Source organism: Capra hircus, chromosome 25, assembly GCF_001704415.2.
Source record: "Capra hircus breed San Clemente chromosome 25, ASM170441v1, whole genome shotgun sequence".
NCBI lineage: Eukaryota > Metazoa > Chordata > Mammalia > Artiodactyla > Bovidae > Capra > Capra hircus.
The window spans coordinates 25,480,489-25,503,070 of record NC_030832.1 but is presented as its reverse complement, the minus strand read 5'-3'; the positions used below and the strand labels follow the sequence as shown (position 1 = coordinate 25,503,070).

The following is a 22,582-nucleotide window of genomic DNA, read 5'->3' as shown; positions in this document are numbered from 1 at the left end:
CCCTCCTTGGCTCTAAATCCTCTATTGTTCTTGTATTCAGAGTTGAGCTTCATTTCTCTCCTGGGGCAGAACTCCTTTTGCAGCGGTCCCTGAATAAAGGCTGCTTTACTGCCTTATCAAGTGTCATGAATAATTTTTCTTTAACACCTGTCCATTCCCAGGGTAATTCCAACTGCATCCCTATTTGAGGATAAATCCTATCCAAGGTGCTTGCTCTTGAGTTTGGTTTTATTTAAGGAAGGGTGTGTACACCCAAGCAGCGGCTCCCTCCAGTGGCACAGACTCTATCCACTTGTTCCATCTTCATTTTGAGTGCAAGCGTGTGTGTGTGTGTGTGTGCGCGCGCGCGCGCGCGCGTGCGCGTTGCTCAGTCATATCTGACTTTGTGACCCTATGGACTCTAGCCTGCCAGGGTCCTCTGTCCATGGAATTTTTCAAGCAAGAATACTGGAATGGGTTGCCATTTCCTACTCTAGGAGATTTTCCTGACGCAGGGATCTAACCTGTGTCTCTTGCATCTCCTGCGTTGGCAGGCAGATTCTTTACCACCGTGCCACCCAGGAAGCCCCCAGACTACTTTGAGTGCAAGGCCTGGGACAAAATCAGTGAGAACTGTGGAGCTACTCCTGCCCCCAGCGTTTCCAACTCAGCTCCCAGGACCTCCCGCCAAACACCTTGAAGGCATCTTATACATCCCATCTCAGATCCTAGTGGAACTGCTTTTTTTTCGGATGTGGACCATTTTAAAATTCTTTATTAAATTTGTTACAATATTGTTTCTGTTTTATAGCGTTTTTTATTTTGGCTACAAGGCATGTGGGATTTGGCTACAAGGACTGAACCCACACCCTCTGCCCTGGAAGGTGAAGTCTTAACCACTGGACCACCAGGGAAGTCCCAGGATCTGCTTCTAAAATTGAAATAGATGCAGAGCCCTATCGTCACTGCATGGTCTGGGCCACTGGCCTTACTTGCCCGTTATCACTCACTAGCCCCCAGCTGCTCCTTTCTTGACCTCTTTTATTCCCGTAATTTATTTATTTATTTTTGGTCACATGGCAGGGCATTTCAGGATCTTAGTTCCTCAACCAAGGATTGAACCCTTGCTCCACTCTGTGTTGGGTGCACAGAGTTGTAACCACTAGGGCACCAGGGAATTCTTCCTTCTTAATCCAGCATCCTGAGTGGTCCTGTTATACTCTGAGCAGACATCTCTCCCCTGCTCAGAACCTCCCCAGGCTCCCTCCCAACTCAGGGTAAATGCTGGAGTCCTTGTAACAGATTCCACGTACCATGACCTGTCCACCCCCCGCTGTTTCCTCTCTACTCTTCCCCTGCCCCCTCAGCTCCGACCATACTGCTCTCTCAGTTATCCCCTACCCCAGGGCCTTTGCACTGGCTGCTCCTTCTTCCTGGAACCTCTTTTCCTGGGATGTCTCCACAGCCAGCTCCCACCTTCCTTCAAACTTTTGCTCCCATGTCACCTTCCCTTGAGATCTCCTTGCAGCCCTGATTTAAAGCCACAACCTGCTACCCTCACCTCTGCACCTCCCTGCCTTGTTGTTCTCCCAAGCTCATGACGCCTGCTGACTCTCCAACGTACTCATTAATGCCATCATGCTTTTTTCTCCTTGGTGCTGTATCCAAGGATAACGGAAGAATATCTTAGACGGAAATATCAGACCCCTCTGTGCTTTCTCTAGGTGTATCTTAAGAGAGTGTGGTCTCGGAGACATATGTCCCCTGGGCTCTCCTTGCTTTGGACAACCGCGACAGGGTTCCCAGGCTCTAGGTCCCTGAGTCCTGCACATATGCACATGCCACTGTCTCAAGCCAACATCCAAGGAATTGATTTTCAAATGTGTACAGATGCTCCTCTGATGAATAATGTACAGCCATTTAAAAGCGCTACTGAATTCCTTTTAGCTGCTTGGCCATGATTTATTTTCTCTGTCGACCAATATTCTCAATGCCACCATTATTGAATGGAAGTCCTCCTTCTCAAAATAGTTGGGAACGCCTTGCCTAAGGCCAGAAAAGGGATCTAATAAACAAGTCTGGGGACCCTTGGCCATCCTTCAAACAGGGTTCCTGCCAGGAACGTTGCCCACAATTACTCTCACCTACCCCCAGGCAGAGTAGCAGCAGCTTCCAGGGAGCAGGGGCTCACTCACCAGAGTGAGGCAATTCATAATCCGTTAACCTTGAATTCTGCAAGTCCTGCCACTCCACGAGCTGGGGCTTGTGAGAGCCGTTCTCAGCTTGGGAGGAATTCAAATGAGCTCTTGCAAGCAGCATGCACCTCACTGTTGCACATCCCGGGCGTCTGGGCACCGTGTGCTGTCCAGTGTGGCCAGGGTTCTGGGAATGTGGTTATCTGAGAGCAGGGGTGCAGAAGGAGTGCTCACAGTCAGCCATCCCACCTTGCACAAGAGATCCTGAGAAGGTCTGTGCAAATTTGATCTGATGATCTTGGTTCAGATGTTAACAATAATGTGTGCTAAGCTGCCTCAGTCATGTCCAACTCTTTGTGACCCCAAGGACTGTAGCCCACCAGGTTTCTCTGTCCACGGGGATTCTCCAGGCAAGAATACTGGAGTGGGTTGCCATGCCCTCCTCCAGGGCATCTTCCCCACCTAGGGACTGAACCTGTGTCTTCATTGGCAGGCGAGTTCTTTACCACTAGCGCCACCTGGGAGCGCGTTAGTAATACTGGGCAGCATTTACTGAGCACCTACTATATGCCAAGTGCTTTCTGCAGGCACAATCTCATCACAACAGCCCAGTATTCCTCCCTGTTCCTCCTCCCCCCCTTTATAAAATAGATAGGGAAGTAGAGAGGTTTGGTAACTGGTTCAGAGCCCACAGGTGGTCAAGCCCCAGGGTTGCCTGACCTCCAAAGTCAGTATTCTTGACCTTTCTGTCCATCCCCAAACTTGAAGATTCTGCGTTGGCAGCCTCTGTGGGGGCACCCCTGTCTGATAACTGCAACAGGTTCCTGTCTGGCATGGTATCTCCTTGGGTCATACTGCTAAGGATCTGGGCTGGGTGGGGATGGCCTGCGAGGGGAAGCTCCATTTCTGTATCTAACACCTGCGCACCTTGTGTGGTTCATTCCTGGCAGTTCCATGCCTTGATAGGGAGGCTTCATTCTGCTGGGCGACCCTGTCCTGTTGGTTCATACAACCCAAATCTCCATGGGAGAGAGACCCCCAGGGGAAGCATAAGCCCTTCAGGCTAGTGCCCTGGTGAGGTAACCCTCCTGATAGGTCCTGTAACTCCAGAATCAGTAATGAAGCATCCGTCCCAGTGGGTCCAGCAGCTTCCTTGGTGTGTGAAACCCAAAACTCTGCAGCTCAAACTCTTTGGGGATCCTTCCTGGGGTTCCCTCTTGGGGCGAGGGTGCTGCGGGCCCCTGTTCTTCGTGGGGACCCCAGCAGGCTTGCTCTTCTCTCTAGAGGGCGGGACTTCTTCGGTTCCTGCGCGAGATGACCCCTCCCGGCTGGTTTTGTGGCTTCACCTCCCTCTCTCTCCGAGAGCGCCTCTCTGGCACTCTTGCTTTTCAGACCCTTCACTCGGGTGCGGGTGTCTCCACGCCGCCCCTTCTCTGCCGGGCCCCGCTCCGCCCGCGCCCGGCGAGGGGCGCCCCCTCTCCCCGTGAGGGCGGGAGCCAGAACAGCGTCTCCGGCCGCCTGCAGGTGTCTCCCCACGGAGGGGCGCGCGTCCCTGCGCCGTGGCCGCTGCCAGGCGCCCGCGGCTCCTCGCCGAGGTGCACTCGCGCTCCGGGCTCCGGGCGCGCCGGAGCCGCTCCGCCGCCCGCCCCCCGCGTTTCCCCGCGCGCCCCCCGCGCGCCGCGCCCCCACCCCCGGGGTAGGGGGGCGGGTCATGGGCCCGCGCCGCGTCCGCCGCCGCCCATCGCAGGCGCCCGAGCCCCGGGGCGCGGCGGGCAGCGGCCGCTGACGCGGGGCGCCGGCTGCCAACTTCGCGCGCGGAGCTCCCCGGCGGCGCGGTCCCGGCGGCGCGGGCGGCATGAAGACGAGCCGCCGCGGCCGAGCGCTCCTGGCCGTGGCCCTGAACCTGCTGGCGCTGCTCTTCGCCACCACCGCCTTCCTCACCACGCACTGGTGCCAGGGCACGCAGCGGGTGCCCAAGCCGGGCTGCGGCCAGGGCGGGAGCGCCAACTGCCCCAACTCGGGCGCCAACGCCACGGCCAACGGCACCGCCGCCCCCGCCGTCCCCGCCGCCCCCGCCGCCGGGAACGGCCCCCCTGGCGGCGCGCTCTACAGCTGGGAGACTGGAGACGACCGCTTCCTCTTCAGGAATTTCCACACCGGCATCTGGTACTCGTGCGAGGAGGAGCTCGGCGGGCTCGGTGAGTGAGCGGCGGCGCCCCGGGGCTCGGCTCCCGGCTCCCCCAGGGCTGCGCGCTCCCTCCTCGCGCCGGGGCTGGGGGCCCCGCGCCGCCGCTAGGACGCCGTGCCCCGCGCTCCGCAGGCTCGGCCGGCCCAGCGTTCGGGCGCGGGGAGCGCGGCGGGCAGGTTGCCGGATGGTGTGGTGGTGGTGTCTGTATGATGCTGTGCTTTCGGGACTCTCCACCGTTTCAAGGTTCAAGAGGAGCTCCTGCCCCTTCCGAGCGCCAGGCGCCTTTAGTGGGGGGCGGGGGACGTCGCCGCGCCTTGGGGAGGCGCGTCTCCCGGCCACCCGCCCCGGCTGCCGGTCGGCGGGGCGCGCGTTCCTTTCCGCGCCAGAACTCATCTTCACGCTCGCCCCTTCCCCGCTTTCCCTTCGCGGGGCTCTGGCTGCCCCCGTCCCTCCCGGGGTGGTGGGGGTGTTGCTGCAGGGACTGTTGCTATCAGCTGCCCCCTCCCACCGCAGATCCACAGAGCCCGGAGCCCAGGGGGTCATTCTTCCCCGCACCCCATTTCCAACCCGCGCTCATCGGCTCCCAGCCCTGGTTTGGGGAGTGAGCAGTGGGGGCAGTCCGGTTGGTTCCCTGCAAGGGGCAAGGAGCGCTTCGCGTCAGGCCCCCCGCCCGGGGAGAAGATCAGGCGGGAGGCAGAGAAGGCAGGCGGGAAAGCTGGACAGCCCGGGGAGGATCCGATCAAAATTGAGGCGGGGGGCGGGGGGGGGTGAGGTTTGTGGGGGAAGGGGGTGACTTTTCAGAAGACAGATCCAACTGCGCGCGTGGCCTCGCACCCTTGCCTGTACCCGCAGGAGGCGGCCAGGGCTGGAATAAGGGTCCCCGAGGGGAATAAGGGTCCCGGAGGCAGGCAGCAAGGCCAGGGCAGGCCCCCGGGGCCCCATGCTGGGGACGCTGATCCACACCACCCGGAACCTCCCGGATGCTGGAGAGGATGTTGCTCCAAGTTCAGGTGAGGGGACCCTCTTGAGTGAATTGACCTCTCTCCCCAAGGTTAAAACTCTCCATCTGTGGCTTAGCTCTCAGATGTCAACGTGGGCTATGTGTGCAGTCACACGGAGACACGAGTGGGCCACAAACCTCCAGTTTGCCCTGAGTTAGGCTTTGGCCTGACTGGTTGAAAGGACAGAGGGAAGAAGGTGTGAAATAAACCCAGGGAGGCTGCAGTCCCTGCAGGGAATGCCCTTTCCCATGTCTTCCCTGGCTGGCTCCTCCTCTGCTCCAGGGGGACTTCCTGGCAGGGTCCCCTGCAGAGAAGACCTCCCTGTCCCCCTCTGGAGGCAGAGTCTTCCCATCTTTGTATTGATAGCTCATTGCCACTTTTATCTCCCCCATCACACGTGGCACAATCTGAAGTTTTCTGGGGGCATGCCTTCAGCCACCAGCTTCTTGTCCCCGGTCCCCATAAGCTGGCACTCTATGAGGGCAGGGCCCTAGCCATCTTGTTCATTGCCATGCCCAGTCTCTGGGTATTGTCTAGTGCATAGAAGGTCTTCAGTACCTATTTGCAGGATAAATGTTGCATGAGGCCTCGGGACCATGGACTGGAGGTTTCCTGGGGTGCTGCCTGCTCTGTCTCGCCTCTGGGGGTGGCCCACTGAACTTTTATGGCACCACTTGCTTGATACTGGCTGCTTGCCAAAGACCATCTGAATAGGGTCATGCCCTGACCAGTTTCACCCCATCAGACTTACTTCTGGCGTGCACTCAGGACATGAGTATTTTACTCTGGGATGTAATAATAATAATAATAAATTAACCTTAAAAGACATCTTGGCTAAAATTCCCTGCTTTCCACTCATCCTAGTCCTCTCCCACAGAGGCCCTGGAATGCCTTATCCTGGAAAGGATCTGCACCCTTTTGGGGGTAGAAGTCCCTCCCCACGCTTCACCTCTGCCTCTCACCACGTTTTTCCTCATGGAAACTCTCAGACCACCTGCTCCTTCCTTTGTGTACACACTCAGATCCAACACTGTGCCTGGCGGTGGCGTGGTCCCGTCTCTGCTCCATGAAGTACCAGGGTCTTCACTGGCCAGCTTAGCCTCTCAATTGTTGGAGGTCCCTCCAGGCCTCTTCCTGAAGGTCACGCCCCGAACTGTTGCTGTTATTTCCCTGTAGCTTATCCGTGCGGCTCATTCAGGGCTTGACACAAGATGTTAAGGATTTTTTGATTGGAGTATAGTTGCTTTACAGTGTGTTAGTTTCTGCTGTACAACAAAGTGAATCAGCAATATGTATATGCATAGCCCCACACAGGATGTTTAAATTCTTTAAGCTTTAAGGAATGTTAATTAAAAAAATTGAAAACAATACTAGCTCACAATTATTGAGCCCTTGATGTGTACCAGGCATTGTGAAAACATCTCACCTGCGAAATCTTGTTGAACACCCTTGCGCGTCAGGCACTTCTATGGTGCCCATTTTTCAGATGAGGAGTTTGAAGTTAAGAGAGGTTCTTGTCTGGCCTCATACCTGATGAGGGGGCCTGAGTTGTCTTCCTGGGGCAGAAAGGAATCCAGATGAAGTGATCAAAGAGAACCGTGCAGTTGGGGGTCGGAGCAAGGGGCAGTTTCAGAGAGGGCTCAGCATAAGACCCTCACTGGCAGTCCTTTCTTAGTAAAAACGTGAATGGTTAGTTTGTTGGGTAAATAAAACAAACCCACAGTTTTTCTCTTTCCTCTTAATCACTGTTGGTTAGCGATCGCCCCTCCCAGAAAATCACAATTTTCCTCCCTGGGAGCTTGGAAAATAGTTATCAGCCTGTCACTGTTGGTTGGTGAGAAATTTGGGAAGTCTGAGCCAAACTTGGATGATTTTCCCAGCAGATCCTATGGTGCCCAGATTCTACCCCTCCACCGCTGTGGTACTGAAAGGGTGTCAGGAGGTACCTGGCCTCAAACTTTTGTTGCTATGACAACCTTCCTTCTGGGTTCTGCGACCATTTTAAAATTTCTTTCTACTTAGAGAGGGGGAAAAAAACACCCTAACACACCCCTCCCGCCCACCCCCCAGGAACAAAATCCTACTCTCCACGCAGAACATGGCCAACCAACTTCCTTCCCTCCCACCATGAAACTACAGCAAAGGTTTTCTTCCTTTCTCTGGATTTTATGTTCACTCCAGTGCAAACACCAACCACGAAATCCTAACCTCTCCATGAGAGGCAGCTGTTAAATGTTCCTTCCTCTCAAACGCCTGTTCGGTAATTTCTTTCTGTGCTCAGGGTAAAAACCTCTCCCCACTCTGGGCAGCCACAGGGAAATCTAATAAGCCCCTTTTCCCACACTAAAAAAAAAAAATCTACAGGGTTCACAAAGAAAACTGCAGCCTGTCCTGAACAGACACAATCTCCCCAGACCCGGCACAAAGGACGCTTTTCTCTTTCCTCTAAGGAGCATCAGCCTCCTTCAACAGGCAGACACGGAAGCATGGCCTCGACACAGAATTACCCCAACCCCTTCACGCAAATTGGATTTATCTTCTGGCTGAGATGCTCGGAAGGCGCGGATGGGTGCAGACGCGGCCCTTGGGGTGGGAGGGGCGGCAGAGAAAGGCCTGGAAGAGTGATGAGGGATCTGGCAGTGGGCGGGAGGGGGTGGCAGGAAGGAGGCTGCACTGACGGGAGCGCAGGTAATGTTTGACTTGGCTCGGGGAGTGTGTGTTTGAGCCTCAGGAGAAGGGTGACTCCGGAGGATTGATGGGGTGGCCAGGTCTAGGGGGGCTTGTGAGGGTGTCTGGAGGGAAGTGGGACTGGGGTGGCCGGCGAGAAGGGAGAGCTGAGTCAGGGGAAGGAGAAGCAGGATGGTTGGTGTCCTGACTGTAGACCCATTCTGTCTACTGTCACGGGTGGACAAGGTCCAGGAAGGATGGATGCCTCACGATGCCTCTTTATAGCCCTGTGGTTTGGGCAAGGGCCTCAGTTTACTGGCCTGTAGAATGGGGTTTATGGGGATCAGAGCAACTAGCAGCTGCTCAAGGAGTAAGGATTCAGTGAAATAGTGAAGGGATGTGCTGGGCACCTGTTGGGTGTGGGATGCCTGGTCACTTCTGTGCTGCCCCTTGTCTGAGCCGTATTGTGTGTCTCTCCTGTGGACTTCTGCACCTGTTCCATGATTGCCCCCATCCCTGCCCGTCCCTGTCCACTCTGCAACTGAGTAATCATCGGATCCTGTCCCTCCTTTGCACAGGCCCCTCTGACAGTCCCCTTCTCACTTAGAGTCAAAGCCACATGGTCCCCGAAGCTTGAGGCCCCGCATGAGGGTGGCCCTCAGCCTCCCCCAGCTCTCTGGGTCCTCTCCTTCCCACACTGGTCCCTGACTTCTGCTGCACTGGCCCCCAACACCAGACAAACGCAGCCTCAGGGCCTTTGCACTGGTCCTCCCTTCTGCCTGGAAGGCTCTTCCAGCAGATGGCCACAAAGACTGTTTCAGCAATTTTTAAAAAAAAAATTTATTAATTTGGCTGCACTGTTGCAGCATGTTGGATCTTTCAATTGTGGCATGTGGGATCTGGGCTTGCCAGGTGGCGCTAGTGGTAAACAGCCTGCCTGCCAACGCAGGAGACATAAGAGACACGGGTTCGATCCCTGGGCCGGGAAGATCCCCTGGAGGAGGGCATCGCAGCCCACTCCAGTATTCTTGCCTGGAGAATCCTGTGGACAGAGGAGCCTGGCAGGCTATAGTCTGTGGGGTTGCAAAGAGTCAGACACAACTGAGTTACTAAGCACACATGCATGTGGGATCTAGTTCCCTGACCAGGAATCAAGCCTGGGTGCTCTGCTTTGGGAGCATGGATTTAGCCACTGGAGCACCAGGGAAACTCCTGTTTCCCAAAGCTTCTTGAAATCAGCTCTCTCCCACACCTGATTCAACATTGATCTCCCCACACTTTTCCTGTTGATTTCTAGCCGCTCGCCACCATCGACCTTTGTTTAGTCTTCCTTGTTTGTTTCATGTGTGGTCCATGGGCTCTGTGCAGGTGGGGCTTGGGTTTATCTGGGTTCTCCACACTGGTCCCCAGTGCTGGCATGTAGTGGGGTTCCATCACCTTTTGTGGGATGGATTTCGGTTGTTATAACTGTTGTTTTCTGGGTGCAGTTCTCCGCCAGGCTCCAAGTGTCTTCTTATGCTGCAGTGAATCAGGGGGCTGGCCGGGGACCCCTCCCCTTCTGCTGAGGTTTCTGCTCCACCTGCCCCTCATTATGCTCACCAGTGAGCATGGGGTGGGACCCTTGCTGGGGAGGAGAAGCCCCCTGCTACGCTATGCCTTCTTGCTTCCCCTTCATTTCTGCAGAAACCTCAGCCCTTCTGTCTGCCCCTTACATTATGCTGTTCTATTTTCACAAGTATAAGGAGGCCTGTGATGTCCCCAACCTGGAGCTTCCAGTGCTTGGGAATACATCAGTGTAGTATTACACAGGCCAGGAGCAGCTGATGGGTGAAGAGCTGGACTTTGAAGGGGGTGGCTTGGGCCCCCCATGTGTTACTTCCTTTGGTTCCCATAAGAACCCTGTGAAGTAGGTACCATGGTTATGCCCAGTGAGGAAACTGAGGCACAGAGAGGGAAAGTGATTGGTTCAAGGCCACACAGTTTCCAGGTGGCAGAGCTGAGATATGCAGGAGGCCCCAGAGCCTGGCCCTTGTCTGCTGTGCCATGCTGTGCCCCATCTCCCCCACCCCAGTTAATACAGGCTCCCCCGGCGCCTCCCAGAGGCCTTGTTGGGAAGAGCACTGTGCCAGTGGTCCTGAGTCCTGGGTTCGAGTCCAGCCTCCAGTGCCAGCTTGCAGAGGGACTTTAAACAAGTCACACACTCTCTGGCCTTGTCTCTCCTTGTGTGTAAAACGAATGTTTCATTTTGTTTTTTTGTCTGCATGATGGAGGCGGCAGAGCACCCTGTGACCACAGGCCTTGTGGTTGCACTGTCCAGGCTCCAGCCCCTAAGCCACCACTCATATGCTGTGTGACCTCTGGCAGGGGCTTGCCCTCTCTGGGCCTCAGTTTCCTTGGCTGGGACAAGAGGATGATGATATCTGCCTCACGATTGTGTCCTTGGAGTTCAGGTGGATAACACAGATGCTTGGCTGGTATACAGCAATCACTCACTAATGGAACTTGTGGTCATCTGACCTTGGGTTAGAGGCTGTGGACGTGTGGCCCCTGGGTCACCTTCAAACTGTCCATTTTTTAAAAAATAGGTATATTTGGTTTATTTATGTATTTTTGGTTGCATGGCATGCTGGATCTTAGATCCCCAACCAGGGATCGAACTCTCGCCCCTTGCAGTAGAAGTGCGGAGCCTTAACTGCTGGACCACCAGGGAAGACCCTGTCCATCTGTTTTCTTGGCCCTGCAGTGTTTTCAGCATCTTTGAATAAGTTGCCAGTGTTTGAAAATTGAGACACTTCACAGAAACAACCAGATTGATGGCTTTTCTCAAAAACTTGGCAGGTCCATCAGCACTGGGCCCAGGTTCCTGTGGGGGCGGCAGTTGCCTCTTCCTGTGGTCCACCACCCCCTCCACCCACCACCATCCGCTCTCCCCCATCCACCCAGGCCCCAAGCCTTGGGGTCCTCCTTGGTGCCTCATGTTCTCACATCCCACGTCTCATCCATGGGCAAATCCTGCCTGCTCTTCATTTAGACTCCAGCCCCCACCTGACCATGTCCTGACCAGCTCTGCCCTGGGCATCTCTCCCCTAGACTAGGGCAGTCACCCCTCCCTGGGCTCCTGCCCTTGGTCCCCACCCCCTGTCTGTTCTCCATCCGGCAGCCACAGGAATCCTGTTAAATCTGAGTCCCTCCTCTGCGCAGGGCCCTCCCGTGCATCCTGTCTCACTTGGTTACAGCCAGGCATCCTCCAAGCCCTGTGGGCCCTTTGAAATTTGCCCCTTGTGCCTTTAACCATCTCTCCCCAAAATTGCTCTGCCCTGGCCACACCAGCCTCCTTGCTGGTCCTCCAACAGGCCAAGGCCCTCCTGCCTCAGGGCCTTGGCACTTGCTGCTCCTTTAATGTGGGAACTCTTTTCCAGGTACCTGCCAGGGTTCCTCCCTTCTTAGGCAGGGCTCTGCTCAGATGTCCTCTTCTCAGTGGACATGGTCCCAGACCACCTTCCCAGACCATGTGGTCTATATCAGTGACCTCACGACCTCCAAACACCTCCCCCATTTATTCCCGCATCACTCTAATCATTGTCTTACCCACTGCCTATCACTCATTTATCTCCGTCCTTCCTTTCTTTCAAAAAATTTCATTGGAGTACAGTTGATTTACACTGTTGTGTTAGTTTCAGGTGTATGGCGAAGTGAATCAGTTACACATGTACATATCTCCCCTCTTTTTAAAATTCTTTTCCCATATAGGCCATTACAGAGTATCGAGTAGGCTTGCCCGTGCTATACAGTAGGCCCTTGTTAGTTACCTGCTTTATATATAGTAGTGTGTATATGTCCATCCAGGGCTTCCCAGGTGGCGCTAGTGGTAAAGAACCTGCCTGCCACTGCAGGAGATGTAAGAGATAAGAGACAGGAGTTCAATCCCTGGGTCGGGAAGATCCCCTGGAGAAGGAAATGGCAACCCACTCCAGTATTCTTGCCCGGAGAATCCCATGGACAGAGGAGCCTGGCGGGCTACAGTCCATGGGGTCACACAGAGTTGGACATGACTGAAGCAACTTAGCACGCACACATGCATATGTCCATCCCAACCTCTAAATTTATCTCTCCCCCTTCCCCCCTTGATAATCATGTTTGTTTTCTACCTCTGTGACTCTATTTCTGTTTTCATTTATCGTTATTATGTCTCTTCCTTGCTCGGTTGCTGTCTTCACGGGGGCAAGACTTGGTGCGTTTTACATAATACTGGCTTTGAGTGAGGATTCGGTGAATATGTGTGGAATGCACGTGGGGTTCTAGGACCTTCTCAGGACTCTTGTGTGCAGCAGGAGGCCCCCGGTTCTGTGCCTGCTGTTGCCTTGGACTTGTCAGATGTCCTTTCTTCCCTCTTCCCTTCCCTGTTCTGCTTCTGAGAAGAGGTATTCAGTGGGGGTGCTGTAAGGGGCTAAGGGGGTTCATGCAGTCATCCTGTTTAAATCCTGGGGCCAGACTTGGAACCTTGTGGGGATATTGTGACCTCAGGCCTCTGTGTTTCCTGTGGGGCCATCAGTGGTCCGAACTGACAGGAGCAGACTCAAACCCACTTAAGGATAGGGTTTCTTTCTTTCTTTTCTTTTTTTTTTTTTTAAGGAGGATGCTGCTGCCTACAAAATCCAGGCAAAGGCCTTGGAAGTCAGAGCCAGGACTATCTGCGCTCCTGGAGGCCAGAGCTGATAATCTTCCTGCAGGTCCAGAGTCACTGACTAAAATCCTACTGAGGCCAGACTGGAAACCAAAGAGAGTTTGGGGAATGGAGGGGCCAGTGGGGAACTGGGAACGGCTGCCCCCCTAAAGGGGCAGCTACTGTTCAGCTCCAGTGCCCATTATTATTGGAGAAAGGGGGACCCCGTGGGACCAAAAGTGGTCCATGTTATCAGCCCTCCAAGTAATGGTTGAAATTTGGCAATGAATTCAGTTAATAAGGAGTGTGCTCTGCAGGACTGGGCCTAACACTTATGAGGGGCGAGCAGACTCTGTCCCGCCAGTTTGCAACTTCTAGGCCAGAGCTCTGCTGCTCATGTGATTGGAGTCCCAGCTCCTTGTTTCCATGGCTATCGGTTCAGTCTTGAGAAAGAATCTGATTGGATGGCGTGGTGCCTGTGGCAGCCTTGATGGCTGATCCCGTTTGCTCTGTCCGGGAGTGGGGGGTGTAGGATCTACACAAGCCCGTCCTGTGAAGAGGGGACAGCAAGCAGAGCTTCAAGCCAGGGGGATGGGTGGGGGCTTGGATGGACATCCCTAAAAGAGGTGACCCATTAGGCAGGACTCCAGGACTTACCACATGAGAGACAAAATCACCTGAAATGGGCTTAAGAAAAACAAACAAACAGGAATTTATGGTCGTTGTTGATAGAAAGTCTCCTAAGAAAAGTCCAGGTTGTGGCGTGGCTGGATCACAGTAATTGGGAATTTCTCTTTCCAGCCCTTGGCTCTGCCTTCCTCTGGGTTAGCTTCATTCTCAAGTCCACTCTCCCCTTGTGGACATCCCCCAAAACTTTGGACTTAACCTTCTGTCCCTTCAGTAACTTCAGGGGCAAAAGAGATCATCCTCTCCAAGGTTCCAAACAAAAGTCCCAGAGCTGGTTCTCATTGGATCAGCTTGGGACTGTGTCTCCATGTCCTTGAACTGATGGGCGTGGCCAGAGGGGTAGATGGTATTGATTGACCACAGGAGATGAGGACAGGTTCCCCTCCACCATGAGGCCTGAGAGTGGAAGAGGGCTGTGCCAGTCAGCACTTGCCACAGTGATGCTGTGTAACAGCAGAACCTCAGGGGCAGACAGCTGTAAGCTCAGCTTGATCGTCTGCGGGTCCACATTAGTTTGGGCCTAAATATTAGGTGGCTCACACGTATGCTGGTCACTGGCTCTTTGCTTTGCTGACATCTCATTGGTCAAAGCAAATCACGCAGCTGAGCCTGGAGTCACTGTTGCGGGCACCACAGAGTTATAATGGCCAAGGGCATGGATATAGGTTGTTGCTATTATTTAGTTGTTAAGTCGTGTCTGATTCTTTGTGACCCTATGGATTGTAGCCCTCCAGGCTTCTCTGTCCGTGGGATTTTCCAGGTAAGAATACTGGAGTGGGTTGCCATTTCCTTCTTTGGGGGAATCTTCCTGACCCAGAGATCGAACCTGAGTCTCCTGCATTGGAGGTGGATTCTTTACCGTCTGAGCCACCAGGGAAGCCCTCTATGGATACCGGAGAGAATGAAGAATTGGGGCCATTAAAACAATCATTGGATTGACATATACACCTTGCTCTGTTTAAAATAAGTAACCAACAAGGACCTTCTGTTTTAAAAAAAGGGAAAGAGGACAAGAGAATAATATAGATGAGATGACATTGGCCAGGTGTTGATAATTCTTGATGGTAGTCAATAGATTCATGGGGATTTATTACACTACTCCTTTCACTTTTGTATGTGTTTGAAATTTTCCACAATAAAAAAGTTAAAACAATCACTGTATTGTAGGTGGTTCTTCAAAGCTGGGACTTGTCCAAGTAAGAGGGACTTCCCAGGTGGCTCAAAAGTAAAGAACCCACCTGCCAACACAGGAGACTTGGGTTTGATCCCTGGGCCAGGAAGATCCCCTGAAGAAGGTAATGGCAACCCACTCCAGTATTCTTGCCTGGGAAATCCCTTGGACAGAGGAACCTGGCAGGCTACAGTCTATGGGGTCACAAAAGAATTGAACATGACTGAGTCACTGAACAACCACCACCCAGAAACAGATGCTGGGCAGATAAGGACAACAGATGCCCCCTACTTACACAGCAAAGGTACATCTAGGAACTGAAGGAGTCTGTGGCTGTGCCCTCCTCCCTGGCCCAATTCCTTTTAGCCAAGGCACTGCAGCTGTGCCCGAGTCAGAGGTTCTTGATCGTGTGGCCCTCTGGGCTCTGTGATGCTGAGATGGAAACCTGGAGCCTCCATCCAGAGAACCGGGTCCCCCTAAACACACAATTTGGCTTTCGGTTTCCAGAGACCCACACTGGAGACCACCCCAAGTTGAGGACCTCTGATCCATCTGGTGTTTCCCAAACCTGGCTGTGCCCAGGGCCATCTAGTTGTTGGTGGTGGTGTTCAGTGGCTAAGTGGTGTCTGACTCTTTGCGACCCCATGGACTGTAGCCTGCCAGGCTCCTCTGTCCTCCACTATCTCCCGGAGTTTGCTCAGATTCATGTCTATTGAGTCGGTGATGCTGTCTAACCTGAACTTGCTAAAAGACAGATTCCCTAGGGCCTCGCCCTTGGACCTTCTGCTGGATAGGTGGGGGGTAAGGCCCAGGGATCTGAATTTCTTTTTTAATTAATTAATTAATTGGCTGCACTGGGTCTTTATTGCTGCCCTAGGTTTTTCTTTGGTTGCACTGAGCAGAGGCCACTCTTCCTTGCAGTGCATGGGCTTCTCATTTCAGTGGCTTCCCTTATTGCAAAGCACGGGTTCCAGAGCTTGGGCTCAGTAGTTGTGGCACACGGGCTTAGTTGCTCCTCAGCATGTGGGATCTTCCTGGGCCAGGGATTGAACCCATGTCCCCTGCATCGGCAGACGGATTCTTAGCCACTGCTCCACCAGGGAAGTCCCAGGGATCCACATGTCTAACCAGCTCCCCAGGATTTCTGAAGCACAGCAGGTGTGGGCCCCAGTGTTCCTATCCAGGCCTCTCATTCTGCATCTCACAAGGGGGCAGCAGGCCCCGGCCAGGCCCCTCACTGCCAGCCCACCTCCGCCTCCTGCTCTCTCAGCTTCCGGTACGGTCTTCCACTTCCGGTTCTGCAGCATGCTCTCTGCACTTCCTGCCACATCCAGCGTATCTGCATGTTTGCTCTCGCTTGGCCCTCAATCGGATTCCCTTCCTTTAAATATGAAGCTGTCACGTCCGAAGACCCTCCCCAACCCCCCAGCCCTCGATGCTGTGTTCTCCCACAATCTCCTCACAGCACGTACCACTCGCTGAAATGATTTTTTCCTTTTTTTTTTTCAAATTCCCAAGCACATTTACCTCTCATCCTAAAGTGAGCAACTCAGAGCAGACCAGAGACTGCGTTCAACTTCTGACCATGGTGTCCCTCGGCCAGAACGCCGTGGTCCTTAGGAAGTGGCAGAATCCCTTTGGAGAGCTGATACCCAGGGTCTCAATGTTGCAGGATGAGGGTCTTTCCATGGGATGTACATGTTACCTTGGAAATGCAGAAAGCAAAATTGAGGGCTGCCAGGAGGGTCAGTATGTGCGCGTGTGTGTGTGTCTTTAAAAGGGGTAGAAGGTGACAGGCAGGATCAGCCCAAGTGCAGAGGCCCTCTTGGCTGGTGGGGAGCGCCCCACAGTCCCCCAGGACTGTTCCAGGGTGGTGAAGCCCAGGGCTCCAGGATTCCCCAGGTCACGATAGGAGCAAGGGGAGACCCTGAGCATCCTCAGAGTGGAGGCCTGGGCAGACGTGCAGAATCCCAAGGAAGAAAGATGTGATCCCACACGGGGTGGGGCCACTGCTAGAGACAGTAGTTTAGAGCAGAGTGAGTGGGAAGTTTTCCTCTCCTGAGTTTTCAGAGGAAATGTGGGTCTCAGTTTCCCCACCTGGCAAGTGGGGTGATTATCCCGAGCTCCAGGTTTGGCTCCTTCCTGTGAGTCAGTTCAGTTCAGTTGCTCAGTCTTGTCCTACTCTTTGTGACCCCATGGACTGCAGCACTCCAGGCTTCCTGCCTATCACCAACGCCCGGAGTCTACTCAAACTCATGTCCATTGAGTTGGTGATGCCATCCAACCATCTCATCCTCTATCGTCCCCATCTCCTCCCACCTTCAATCTTTCCCAGCATCAGGGTCTTTTCTAATGAGTCCTGGTGGTTTAAATATATTCCAATGGGGAGGCCAGAATCGCTGACAAAAATTGAAGATGGCAGCGCTGACCTCTGTCACTGGATTCCAGCTGGGTGGTGACTCAATGAGGTGTGAATGGTGGCCCGGCCCCAAAGTGCCCATGCAGAGGCTGCCTCCTCATCACTTCTGGATAGTGGGCTGCAGGGTCCTCTCCCAGGGGCTGCCCCCTTGCTGCTGGTGGACACCAGCCAGGGGATGTCCATGTTCCATGTTCCATATTCCAGCTTCCGGAAGCAGATCTGGAGCCTGGGGGAGGGGCAGTGGTGGGGAGGGGCCTTGTCCTGCATCCCAGCCTCCCAGGGAGGTGGTCAGAGAGGGCAGACACACTCCAAATATGAGAGGGACCCAGGGCAAGGCTGCGATCAGACAGAGGAGCCAGGAAGGGAGGTAATGAAAGAGAGTGACAGAGACAGAGAGAGAGAAAGACACATACAGAGGGGACGAGGGCAGGAGAGGGGAGCGAGGTAGAGACGTGGAGACAGAGGGATGTGCAGTTACAAACCAGGGACACACACACATAGATGGAGAGACACAGAGAGAAGCAGAGGCAGCAATTAGGAGGGAAACAGAGTAACTGAAAGGGAGACACCGAGAGGGAGAGGGCCACACACACACACGCATGCACGCACGCACGCACGCATGCACACACACACACACACACAGGCAGGCCTGAGGAGCTGGGAGGAGAGGCAAGTAAAGGGAGCCTGAAATAGCCCGGGGGAGGCGGGAAGGCTCACATATGGCCCCCTTCTTGCTGCTCTTTTCCAGGAGGGCTGAGTCCATGGTGGGAGAAGGCAGCACTGCCAGGGGTGGGCTCGTGGGGCCTCAGCCCTGGGTGCCTCGGGCAGGTGGGGAAGGTGCGGCAGCCAGACCAGACCCTCCCCTTCCCCAGACTCCCCCCTCCTCCTCCCTCCATCCCTCCCCTGCTGGGGGGAGTGGGTGGGCTTGGTGTTGTGCTACTGGGGGGCTTCTGCCCATCGAGGCTCTCCAGCCCCTCTCCAAACTGCCACAGGTCAATAGTAATAAGGATGGTGGTGACTCATATATGAGGAGAGTAATAAACACATCTTAGCAAAACTATGGTTTTTTTTAAAATTTTTATTTTTACTTTATTTTACTTTACAATACTGTATTGGTTTTGCCATACACTGACATGAATCTTTCATGTTTGGAAAACTGTGGTCTTTTTATTAGTCATTCGCAGCCCAAGTAAACTCAGTGTGTAGGAGGCAGCTTCTCAGTGAGTCGACTGGATCTGTGTCTTGGTGGCCACTGGGACACACTTGTGGAGCCTCCCCTCCCTCTGTCCTTGTCTCTCTGTCCCTCCTTCTCTCTGGGCCTCTCTCCATCCTGCTTTCTCTGTCCGAGGGTCGAGCTCCAGAAGAACTGTCTCTCCCTGCCATCCTTGTCCCACGCTCTCAGCTGCCAGCTTTGTCCCCTGCTGGTTCTGGTGGCTCAGATGGTAGAGTCTACCTGCAATGCAGGAGATGTGGGTTTGGTCCCTGGGTTGGGAAGATCTCCTGGAGGAGGAAATGGTACCCTTCTCCAGTATTCTTGCCTGGAGAATCCCATGGACAGAGGAGCCTGGTGGGCTGCAGCACATGGGGTTGCAAAGAGTCGGACACGACTGAGCAACTAACACTTGCCTCGCCCAGCCTCAGGAGAAATCTGGGTGGTCCTGGGTGAGGAGCAGAGGGAGGAAGACCCTCCCCAGACACAGTCAGGGTTGGGGGTTGGGCACAAGTCTCAGTGACTCCCTCAGTTGAGACCTCTGCTCAGAGGTCTGTCCTGCATCTCCAATGAACAAGTCACCAACCCACTGTCTGTTCTGCCATCACTGACCGGGGGAGGCTGGTCACTCTGCCCTGACCATCTACAAGTCTGAGAAGGTTCAGACACCCCCAGGGGCTGTGTTCCATGTGTCCCCATCCTGGACTCAGGTAAGAGAGGCCCTGTCTCTGGGTTCCGAGGCTGTAGAAGCAAGAAAGAGGGACGAGTTTCTGCCCAGAAGTGGCTCATGCCATTTGGCTTGCATTTCATTGGCCGAAGCAAGTCACATGGCATTAGCTAATCTCCTGGAGGCTGGAGCATGGCGGTCCTACCAGGTGCCTAGAAAGCGGAACTTGGGAAGACTGGTGACAAGCGTGATTGGATACCTCATCCTCACTTGCCCCCTCAGCTCCATCTCAACAAGCAATAAAGGACAGCACCATCTTTCCCAGGTGAAACCTTGAAGTTCTCTTTAACCCCTTCTCCCCGCTCTCTGTCTGTCTCTCACACATACATCAGCGTTCAATCCATCAGCAAATCCTGTCGGCTCCTTTTCAAAATACATCCAGGGACTTCTCTGGTGGTCCAGTGGCTAAGAATCCACCTTCCAATGCTGATGCGAGTTCTATCCCTGGTTGGGGAACTAAAGTCCTACATGCTGTGGGGCAATGAAGCCCGTGTGCCACAAGGAGGATTCCCCCGTGCTGCAAGGAAAACTCCACGTGTGGAAACTAAGACCTGATTCAGCCAAAAGTAAATAAATAAATATTAACAAAAATAGAAATACATCCAGAGTCCAACCATTTCTCCCCCTCCCCTCTGCCCCCCTGGTCTGAGTGGCTTAAGTAGAGGAATGCATCTAATGTGTAGTAAGGTGCCAGGCCACTCACTGCTTCCACGTGTGTTCTCAACTGCATAAACCAGTCACGTCTCTGTGACTTTTCTAGACTGTCTGTTTTTTTTAATTGAAGTATCGTTGATTTACAATGTTGTGTTAGTTTCTGGTGTACAGCAAAATGACTCAGTTATGTATACATATTCTTTTCCATTATAGGTTATTATAAGATATTGAATATACTTCCTTGTGTTATACAGTAGGTCCTTGTTGTTTATCTACTCTATTTTTGAATCTCTTGTACATTCAGATACTCACTGTCTTTAATGGAGGTTTTTTAATTGAAGTGTAGTTGATTTGTGAATACAATATCATGTTAGTTTCAGTTTCAGGTACAAAGCACAGTTACACACACACACACACACACACACACACACACACACACACACATACTTTGCAGACTCTTTTCCCTTTTAGGTTGTTACAAAACATTGAGTATAGTTTCCTGTGCTGTATTGTAGGTCCTCCTTGTTGGTTATCTATTTTATATATAGTAATGGTACCCCACTCCAGTACTCTTGCCTGGAAAATCCCATGGACAGAGGAGCCTGGTAGGCTGCAGTCCATGAGGTCACTAAGAGTCGGACACAACTGAATGACTTCACTTTCACTTTTCACTTTCATGCATTGGAGAAGGAAATGGCAACCCACTCCAGTGTTCTTGCCTGGAGAATCCCAGGGATGGGGGAGCCTGGTGGGCTGCCGTCTGTGGGGTCACACAGAGTTGGACACGACTGAAGCGACTTAGCAGTGTGTATCTGGGAGCTTCCCTGGTGGTGCAGTGATAGAGAATCCACCTGCAATGCAGGGGACATGAGTTCCATCCCTGGGTCAGGAAGATCCCCTGGAGAAGGAAATGGCAACCCACTCCAGTATTCCTGCCTGGAGAATCCCATGGACAGAGGAACCTGGCAGGCTACCCTTTTCCATGGGGTTGCAAAGGAGTCAGACATGGCTTAGTGACTAAACAGCAACAGTGTGTGTATGTGTTAATTCCAAACTTCTAATTTATCCCTCCCCGACTTTCCCCTTTGGTAACTTAAGTTTGTTTTCTGTGCCTGTGACTCTGGTTTGTAAATAAGCTCGTTTGGGCCATGTTTGAGATTCCACATATAAGTGGCATTGTATGGTCTTTGTCTTTCTCTCTCTGACTCACTTCATTTAGTCTGGTAATCTCTAGGTCCATTCATGTTGCTGCAAATGACATGAGTTCATCCTTTTTGCGGCTGAGTAGTATTCCATTGTATATATGGACCGCATCTTCTTTATCCGTTCTTCTGTCAGTGGATGTTTAGGTTGCTTGCTTCTCAAGCCGGTTCTTCATTCTCCCTCTGATTGTGTTGGAGTAGGATTTTGAGACCTGTGGTCAGTCATCTTCCCATATACGACTGCCGGCCCAGTTGTTCTGACACTCACTGGGTAGTTATTTCCGTCTTGAAAGAGTTGTCTTCCTTTGCAATAAGAGATCATTTGGAATGATTATTTGGAAGCTATCTTCTTGTCTTCTTCGGTCTTCATTCATTCAGACATGTTTTTTGAGCACCTACTCTGCGCTGGGTCCTCTCCTCTGTACCAGGAATACTGGGTGAACTTGATGAATGAGGTCCCTGCTCATGAGGAGCTCATATTCCAGTGGAGAGAGAAAATAAATAAGTTAAGCAGACATAAATCAATAATTTCACATGAAAAGTAAGTGAAAAGAAAGCTGAGTCATGTCTGACTCTTTGTGACCCCATGGACTGTAGCCCGCCAGGCTCCTCTGTCCGTGGAATTCTCTGGGCAAGAATACTGGAGTGGGTAGCCATTCCTTTCTTCAGCGGATCTTCCTGACCCAGGGAATGAACCCAGATCTCCTGGATTGGAGGCAGAGTCTTTACTGTCTGAGCCACCAGGGAAGCCCATAATTTCATATATTTTCAATCACTGTAGACCTAAGTGCTATGAAGCAGAGTCATGAGATAGCAGGGGAGGGTGGGGTTCTTGATTAGGTGTTGGGGAAACTTCTTTCAAGGGGTGACATTTGGACTGAGATCTGAATGACCAGGATGAGGTGGCCACACAGAGTTCTGGGTACGGGGGCAGTGTTCTAGGCAGAATAAGTTCATCCATTTTCTACTTCTTGAGTCAGTTTTTAGAGAATTGTGTTGTCTCCTAAAATAATTTATTCATCGAGATTCAAACTTATTTGCATAAAATTTAGCAAAGTATTTTCTTGTGATTAAAAGGAAAAGTCTCTGTTTAATTAGTTTCTTCTTTACACTCCTAGTCCTATATATTTTCCCTCTTTCTCTTGATTTATCTTGCTGAAATCTGCTGAGGGTGATATGGGTCCTGGTGAAAATTGCTTTTCAGACCCTCCAGAAAAGAGCAGACTGGCTTGAAATCTTTACATGGGATCTGTACCGAGATGTCACATTCTCAAGTTGAAGGCTCCGGTAATTTGTTCCTGACTTTTCTCTTGTTTTTGGTCCAGGTCTTACCAGCTAGGCTGTTTAATCGTACCCCACCCCCTTTTAAAAAATAAATAAATAAAGAAGCCATACTCTTGTATTTATAAATTCAGTTTAAATTTCCTAATGCATCATTAATTTCTTTTGGCTTACTTTTGTGAGGGTTGTTTTATTAGTGTTTTCAAGTATTTGAGTTGAAAATTTTGTTTCCATAGTTTTAAAAACAAGAATGCATTTAGTGCTGAGTTTGCCTATCAGCACCACTTTGCTCAAATCTTGTGAGCTTTGAAATGTAGTGCCTTTTTCAAAATGGTTTTCTAAAAGTTCTGAAATTATAATTTTGTTTTCAGCAGTTCTGGAATTTCCGTTTTGTTTCCTCATTGAATTATTTGCTTGTTTATTTTGGCTGCACTGGGTCTTCGCTGTGGCGCACGGGCTGCTCTAGCTGGGGAGCGTGGGCTTAGTTGCCTGCCCTGCAGCTGGGGGTTCTTAGTTCCCTGACGGGGTATTGAACTCA

General features: G+C 52.5%; 1 protein-coding gene across 1 annotated transcript in view; it reads left to right on the top strand.

Annotated features, from left to right (window-relative positions):
* Positions 4,011-22,582, top strand: part of GSG1L (GSG1 like) — a 255,208-nt gene continuing 236,636 nt past the window's right edge. The window contains exon 1 of the mRNA XM_018041086.1: positions 4,011-4,372. Within this exon, the coding sequence (XP_017896575.1) occupies positions 4,030-4,372 (343 nt within the window). The 5' untranslated portion in view covers positions 4,011-4,029. The remainder of the gene's footprint in view (positions 4,373-22,582) is intronic.